General features: G+C 47.1%; 1 protein-coding gene across 8 annotated transcripts; it reads left to right on the top strand.

The window, feature by feature from the left end:
• Positions 1-2,706: 2,706 nt before the first annotated feature.
• Positions 2,707-8,201, top strand: LOC120660294 (transcription initiation factor TFIID subunit 15-like). 8 transcript variants are annotated; one of them, XM_039938754.1, is made up of 10 exons: positions 2,707-3,245; positions 3,667-3,789; positions 4,173-4,390; positions 5,396-5,512; positions 5,631-5,968; positions 6,075-6,281; positions 6,536-6,619; positions 7,245-7,326; positions 7,398-7,524; positions 7,752-8,201. In XM_039938754.1, the coding sequence occupies exons 1-10, from the start codon at positions 2,729-2,731 to the stop codon at positions 7,955-7,957; spliced, it is 2,019 nt and encodes a 672-aa protein (XP_039794688.1). In that variant the 5' UTR covers positions 2,707-2,728; the 3' UTR covers positions 7,958-8,201. The 8 variants fall into 8 exon arrangements, 7 of the variants coding, with proteins under 7 accessions (XP_039794688.1, XP_039794687.1, XP_039794689.1 ...); XM_039938753.1 differs by having other exon boundaries at positions 4,170-4,390; XM_039938756.1 differs by having other exon boundaries at positions 3,108-3,245; positions 3,692-3,789; positions 3,863-4,390.
• Positions 8,202-8,410: the final 209 nt, after the last annotated feature.

Below are 8,410 nucleotides of genomic sequence, written 5' to 3'. Positions count from 1 at the left end.
GTAATAATCAGTGAACACACTAGTAATATTCAGGAACCATACATATTCTACTGATCGGCAATGTGACGATCAGTGCACCAGAGCCCCATAAATGCCGATAACAACAGCTTGGTCGGCAAAGACCGAATCAGTTGCTATAGACTTATACTGACGGGCGCCTTGAGTTGTTGAAAGTGGCGTCAGTATAAACTTATACCGACTGACAACCCTATACCAACTGATTTTTCGACGCTGGGGTGAGAAATACTGACAGACATACATATACAGACTGACTGTTTGTTAAAACTTATCACGATCGACGGTTGGACTCTACATTTATCTTTAGCGACAAACAAAGACGCTTGGTAACCTTGTATCACACCAACCAACCGTTCGTTGAGCACTTATTATAGTAACCAATGGTTTGTCGATAATAACCAAGTTTTAGCAACTAATGTCTGATGTTGATCTAGTGTTATGGTATAGTGGATGCAACCTCGATGACTAATGAGGCTACAATATTTCAAGGCATTGACAACAGCTCAACAAGAGATGATAGCCCGCGCATAACCTATCTTTTTTTCCTTACGCTGATGTGAAAATTAAATATTGTCCTAAGTTATTCAAATACTGTATTCTCGAGCTGCCCCAAAAAAGAGTACGTCATTCAAATTGTCCTAAGTCAAAACCACTACTAGAAAAAGGGTCATTCGTCCCTAGCGTTAGTACCGGCTGCATTTTCAGCCACATATGATTTTAGTACCGGTCGTATAAAACAGTACCTCAAGGAGCATTTAGTACTGGCTAAAAGTACGAAACACAAGTCTAGCGACAACATCTAGATTCCCTGGAGCCTCCAACTGATCCTAAATTGCATAGATTAAATTTAGTATCGGCTGGTGGCTCCAGCCGGTACATGAATCCTCAAATTAGTACCGGGTAGACAAACAACCCGGTACTAGTCCACACTCCGCGCACACTTTATCTACTCCGTCCTCTCCCACCAGCCTTGTCCACCATCCTTATCTTCCCACCACACGGCTCCTTCCTCCCACCCTCCTCTCTCTCTTCCCTCTCCTCTCTCGCTAGCAAAGGGACCTCCGGCCATGGAAGGCACGGGACACCGGCTGGGCGCGGGGCCTCAGGGCAAAGGTGGCGGCGCTAGGGGGCCTTCCCTGGCGGCCGCGCGGCGCGCAAAGGGTGCGGAGGCCTTCCTTGGCCGCCGTTGGCGCGCGGAGGCCGCCAGCCCCCAAGGCGGTGCGGAGGCACCAACCATTGCCGTCACGCAGGCGGCGCGGGGGGATCCCAAGGGAGCGTGGCCATCGACGCGCGGAGCCTTCCCGGCTTCCGGCGGCCCGCGGGGGCGCGGAGGCCACCGCTGGCGCGCGGGTCCGGGCCACCACGGGAGCGCGGCAGCCGACGAGCGGGGGCCTTCCCGACCGCCAGGGAGCAGGGGCGGCGTGAGGGAGCCTTCCCCGTCGGCCGCCGGCGTGCGGGGGTTCGGAGGCCGTCCTCGGCCGCCGCCGGCCCAAGGGGGGGCGTCGAGGTCGCCGGTCACCAAGGGCGCGCAGGGTGCTCCATGTGATTTATGTGATTGTGAATTTTTTTATTGTTGTGAAACTTTGATTTATTCATGTAATATTTTTTATTGTGGTTCATATATTCTTGTAAAATCAGTAACTAATTCATGAGAAATCTGTAAGTCGTTCATGAGATTATGAGCTTTTTGTTATTCTTGTGATTCATGGGATTGTGAATGGAGTGGTAGCCGGTGCAGTGTGGGAAAGAAAATAAAAGAAAAGAAAAGAAAAGGAAAGGAAAGGAAAAAAAACTACACGTGACGTGACCAAAAATTTAGTACCAGTGACCGGTACTAAACATTTCATTTAGTACCGATCGCTCTGACCGGTACTAAATGCTGGCGCATTTAGTACCGACTGACCGGTATCGGGCGGGAGACCGGTACTAAATGTTGTACCGACTGACCGGTACTAGTGTGGATTTTTCTAGCAGTGAATATTTTAAGTTTTATTAAGTTTACACAGAAAAGTATTGATCAAAGTAGCGTTATATATATATACTGTGAAAATATACATATTCCGCCATGCATCTAACTATTAAGTTTTATCATAAGCTTCATGTATACAATAAAGCTAGCTCCTTTTGAAACGGTAGGAGCAACACAAGTATCATGGTGCTATAACTTTTGGGGCGGCCGGAAAAGTAGAAGCTTGTGCGTGGGATGCGTCACCATATTAGTAGTCGTCGTTGATCCAGCAAAGCATTACTACGACCCTGCTGTCCTCTACCTAGTGGTAACTAGCTAGCTAGTGGTAGAGTTTTGCTTATTAGCTTGTTGGTGATGATGACCTCACCCCACAAAAAGATGCAAAATAAAGGCGATTATTGAAAGAGTGGTATTATCCGTGGGCGTGTGTAGACGTGCGTGGACCAATATAAGGTCGTGTTTAGTTCGTGAAATTTTTTTGGTTTGGCTACTGTAACATTTTATTTTTATTTGATAATTAGTATCCAATCGTATACTAATTAGACTCAAAAGATTCATCTCATCATTTCTAGCCAAACTGTGTACAGTTTACCGTCTAAACCGACCGGCTCTGTTTACCGTCTAAACTGGGAAAACGGACGGGAAGGGGAACGGAATCGGTTGAAGTGTTTTTCCGACCGTATTCACAATTCCCGTTTTCCCGGATCAGTGGGCTTCAACCTCAATTTTAGCCAGTCTCCAATGTCAACCTCAGACCTCCGCGCCTCCAAGGCCCAAACGGCCCAACCGTCCAACCCTAGATCGCCCTCTCCCTCAGACCCTCACGATACTCCCCAATCCGACGCCTCTCTCCTCCCGCTGCCGCCTGCCGCGCCCTTCTCGTCCAGCCGCCGGCCGCCGCACCCAACTAGGCCTCACTTCCCCCCGCCGGCCACCGCACTCCCCAGTCCCCTCGCCCTCCAAAATTGCGCGCCCGGCCGCCCCCAAATCCTAAGCCAAATCGTGCCCGGCCAAATCGACCGCCGCTCGCCGGCCCTTCCCCGGGACTGCAGACGTCGACGGCCACCGTCCGACCTCCTTAGACCCGCCGCCGACACCGAGGATGTCGCTTTCAGGAGGTCCTGCCGGCTGCTGCAACTAGTGGTCTCATCGGCATCGAAACGTCCGCTCATCCTAGTGCCATCACTGCCACCGGTGTTGGTGCAGACTGCAGAGCACCACTCTTCCTCCTGGTCTCTATCTACTAGAGGCTTAATAGGTTGGTGTTGCTGTGCCTGTGTTGGGCGTTGGGTACTAGTCTCTGTCTGCTTTCTGTTGGAGCGTTGGATTATGGATATTTCAATTCTGTTGTTGTGTGCCTGTGTGTTGCTTCTCACATCACTTGCTTGAATGTTTGGTTATGTCTCTTATTTGTGTGTAATTTATGCATAGTTGGAACTATCTTCTCAAGCTTAATATTTCAAGTGCTTACATGTATATTCCCGTCTTGAGTTCCCGATTCCCGATCGTAATCATCATGTTCCCGATCGAACTCTTCCGTTTCCGATATACTGTAATACCGATTTCGTTTTCCCGTCAGATATTTCTGTTCCTTGTCAAAAAAAAATATGGTTGCGGGAATGGTTTAGGAGTTTTCCGGACCGTTTTCATGCCTAGGCCTTGACCGTTTTCATCCCTAGGCACTAGCCTTGACCTGCCTACTAGGGTTTGTCTCCTTCCTTCGTCGCCGGCGCCGCCTACCCTTGCCCTGCCTAGTACCTACGACCGTGTCCCGGCGACGGCGACGGCAACGGCAACGCAAGGTGAGCTTCCCCGCTGCCTGCCCCCTCAGGGTTCCCCCCTCACCTGTTCCATCTCGTGCGGCTGCGCATGTAGGCCCACGAGAGATTCTGGAGCCCCGTCTCTTGGGGTGGAGCCATAGGTTGGTTCTCCACGCCCGCGCAAGTCAACGGGCGCAGATCTGCGTCCTGCGGTGCAGGGGGAGTTAGGGTTTCGTGGGACTCTCGCTCAGCGTCACGTCTTCGTACCCACTCCACGCGCCCCAGTTGGGGTATTTGACTAGGCACCTGTATCCCCATCGATCTGTGTATGGTTGCGTTGTTCTGAGAAACGATTTGACTTGATAGTGTTCATGTTCTGTTGGCAGATACGACTTGACACCGTCTGGTTTGCAATGTTTTAGTAGTGTTGTACATCAGGACAGAGGCGGAGCCAGCAAAAAAATTTAGGTGGGGCAGGCCGGCAGTGGGCCGCCGGCGGGGCGCGGCAGACGGGCACGGCAGGCGGGTTTCCGGTGGCCGGCGGGGCGCGGCAGACGGGCACGGCAGGCGGTTCCCGGCGGCTAGCTGGGGCAGCTGCCCCACCGTGCGGTATGGGTGGCTCCGCCACTGCATCAGGACCCTGGTACTGCTGTCAATGAGTGTGTGACCCCATTGAACTGTGCAATTTTGATTTAAGCATATGCAGCAATACCAGAGCTTTAGGACTGGTGCGCCAGTTCATAATTATTCCCCTCATCTGTTTTGTCTGCTATCCGAATCGAACTCTTCAAATATTTGTGTAAATATCATTTAGCCAGTTGGTCCTGCATGGCGGGTTAGTATGTTTATGGCTGCTAGGTTGCTGAATCATGAATGAATTGTCGATTTACAAAGTATAGGGGCACATCTTCTATATAATTTATTGAACCCTGCAGCGGTTTACTCGATGGTGATGCTGCTGATAAGTCGTCTATTATCCTCTTGCATCTGACTCACTGTGTTAGTAGCGCTTTGTGTGTGCAGCACTCAGCATCTGAAATAGACAAATTTTCATCTCCCTTAACATCTGACAACATTGTGACATGACTGCATCTGTATTGAAATGTTTGCCAAAGTATTCGTAAAATAGTTGGTCTGTAAAAAAAATGCATAGTAACATTTCCAATGTCTTCTGAATGGAAACATAAGTGCATTGCTCCTGCTTTTTAAATTTTTTTGCTCTCTTGTTATGTTTGGTTTCGTTGTTTTTCTTTCAGGGCCCATATTATTCTGTAGAAATAGGTTTCGCTATACAAAATTAGTATATTTTTTCTGGCCACAACCTCTATCATTACATATCAAGCAAGAATGTGTATTAACCGAGAATGTTGCATCTAAAATTAGCCTAGAGCTCATTTTGAGGTTTATCACAGATTTTCCGCAGCTACAACATCCTGCATAAGTATATTTTAAATTGTATGCCATGTTTCTTTTGTCTGTTTGTAGCCCCTGCACTACTTTTTTTTGTAGTTATTGTACTATCCTGCTGTTTGTAGCCCAGACTACAACATTGTGTATCCATATGTTTGAATATTTGTTTGTGTGTAGCCCCTCTACCTTTTCTGAAGCAAAACAATTTAAAAATAATGATACTGGTGGTGTGCTACAGATGGCTGGATATATGTCAAGAGGGCCCCCAAATGGTTCAGTTTATGTGTGCAACCTGCCTCCTGGAACTGATGAGACTATGCTGGCTGAATATTTTGGCACCATAGGGTTGCTAAAGGTATGGGTCTTATCAGGTAACATTTTTGCAACCACTACCAAGTTTGTCAAGATCCCTTACAATTTTCAAATTCAGTTTCATGATAAATTTGTCTCTTCTCTGTTGTCATACCACACAGAAGGACAAGAGGACTGGGCGACCAAAAATTTGGATATATAGGGACAAGGTTACCAATGAACCAAAGGGTGATGCAACGGTCACCTATGAGGATCCACATGCAGCTTCAGCTGCGGTGGACTGGTTCAATAACAAAGATTTCCATGGGAGTATTATCCAGGTTCATATAGCTGAGTCAAAAAGTAAAGATACATTTGATAGTTCCACAAATTTGGCCATCCCTGCTGACCTTGGTGGACAAGATGAATTGGATAACGGTGTTGGCAGAGGTAGAGGACGCGGTGATGGTCCAGGAAAGGCGTGGCAGCAAGATGGGGATTGGATGTGTCCAAATACAAGGTCTGTTATGATTGGTGAGCAACTTCTCTATCACTTCAGTTTTCCAGTTGACTTGTATAGTCTTTCATTGTGTATTCATTCTTTCTGATATGATTTATTCTCTCAGTTGTGGCAATGTAAATTTTGCCTTCCGTGGCGTTTGTAATCGTTGTGGAGCTGCTCGCCCTGCTGGTGTCGGTGGTGGTGGTGGTGGTGGTAGGGGTAGAGGCCGTGGTATCGCTGATGCAAGAGGAAGCAGCCGTGCGGGTGCTGGTGCTGCTGCTGTTGGTGGTCCACCTGGATTGTTTGGTCCAAATGATTGGCCATGTCCAATGTAAGAGACTAAGAGCTTAAGTTTTCCTGTTTCATAAATTTGGTAAATCTTTGAGCTGTCTTCACATTCATTTTTTGTATCACCTGATTGCTGCCTCTTGAGACCAATGAGATAGTGCTTTCCAAGCATTGATATTGTATGCTTCTTTATGCTTCAACTAAACTGCTGCCCTCCATATCTGTTGCAATTTTGTACTTTACTATAAACCTGTTGTCAGAGATGTGTTATGAAACTCAACTTCATTTGTGTTCCAGGTGCGGTAACATAAACTGGGCTAAGCGGACCAAATGTAATATATGTAACACTTCCAAGCCTGGTACGAATGAAGGTGGTGCAAGGTAAGTACAAGATTTACTATTTGCATTTGGCTGGTTCATAACTGTGTTATTTAAGAAGTTGAATGTAAAATGTACTCAAGCAGGTATAGTTTGTGCTCTTGGGTCCATACATGTGGGCTGACCTACCATGGCAAAACATCTTGTGGATTTAATACCAAGTTATCCAAAGAGAAGAGCTGCATTTGTTATATGTGGTGAATGATACATGAGGGTTGTTTCATTAATTGCTATAAACGTCATGCTTTTCCACCTGGTACACTCACTCTCAGGTTAAATGTGGACCTGCATCAACATAGGATAGCCTTTGAAAAATAGCAGGTCAACTGCTGTAATATTGTGCCCTTGTCACGATGTTTTGTGTTTTCGGGATCAAAACTGGACCCGAAGGATTTTCAGTGCAGCACCGCGACACTTTGGCCCATGGACAATAGTGAGTCGCTAGTTGTGATTCTTGCAGCATATTTTGTGAAATATGTTGTAAAAAACCTGCAATGTATGTATAGAACAGCACAACATGGTGTTGCATACTTGCATGTGATGTTATGTCCATGAGAGAGCAATCATGCATTTAATTATTTATAACTAGAAGGTATTCAAATATTGAGGCTTGTGTCACCAATTTTAGGGGTGGCCGTGGTGGTGGGTACAAAGAGCTTGATGAAGAAGAACTAGAGGAAGTTAAAAAGCGTCGGAAAGAGGCTGAGGAGGTGCTTACTGAACATTATTTGTATATATTGTAACAGTTACTTTCCATGTCTAAATATGTCTTGTATCATAGGATGATGGAGAGATATATGATGAGTTTGGCAATCTCAAAAAGAAATTCCGTGCCAAAGCACAGCATACTGAAAGTGCACAGACTGTTCCTGGGTCTGGACGTGCTGGATGGGAAGTTGAGCATCGTGGTATTCCTCTTGACACGCTGACTTTGATAAGCCCATATTCCAGGCTGTTGTAGGATTATTTATCATCCAGTTCGTGCTTTTTGGTAATTGTCATGTGATTGTCCTGTTTGTGCTTTGAATTTTTGAATATCTGTTGCATCTAGGGAAGAAAAAAAGGGATAGTTACTGTTATGAATCTGTTGCTTTGTCGGTGCTCAATATGACCTGGTGTTAATTCGCTGGCGTAGGTTCCAGTGAAAGAGAAGGCAGGGAGAGGAGCAGGGATCGTGGTAGGGATGATTATGATGGCCAGGAAATCAGGAGCAGGGAACATGGAAGAGAGCGGCGCCGGAGCCGGAGCAGAGACCGTGACAGGGAAAGGGGGAGGGACAGAGGAAGGGACCATGACTACGAAAGGAGTCGGGAGCGCGACCGTGATCGCCGCCACAGGTGAAGAGAAACGACAGGGCTCTGTTCCTCCCTTACATAGCTTTTACCAACTTTTGTAGCCGTGGAGATGTGTTGTTATTAGCATCTTGGCGCTGATTTTTCCTGTGGACCTCTGATGTTGCTTTGAATTATTTGCTGCACTGGCACGCTATTCTGATATCTGCTGTTTGTAAAATCGAGGCGCTGATTTTTCCTGTGGATCTGATGTTGCTTTGAATTATTTTCTGCACTGGCAAGCTATTCTGATATTTTGCTGTTTGTAAAATCGGGTGACATTGACCGGGCCATTTGTGCCACCACAAGCTCGAAGCAGCTGTGGATTTCTGAGCAACAAACCTCCGGTGTTGCTTTGTCATCGTTGGGTTTTGGACTTGATCTATGTAGGCTTTTGTCGCGTCATCAGCCGCACTAGAATTTCGGCCGCCATGTTCCTGGAAACAGACTGATCGGCACCGCC

The sequence above is a fragment of the Panicum virgatum genome, chromosome 2N (assembly GCF_016808335.1).
Source record: "Panicum virgatum strain AP13 chromosome 2N, P.virgatum_v5, whole genome shotgun sequence".
NCBI classification, from domain to species: Eukaryota; Viridiplantae; Streptophyta; class Magnoliopsida; order Poales; family Poaceae; genus Panicum; species Panicum virgatum.
This window is presented reverse-complemented; position numbering and strand designations above follow the sequence as displayed.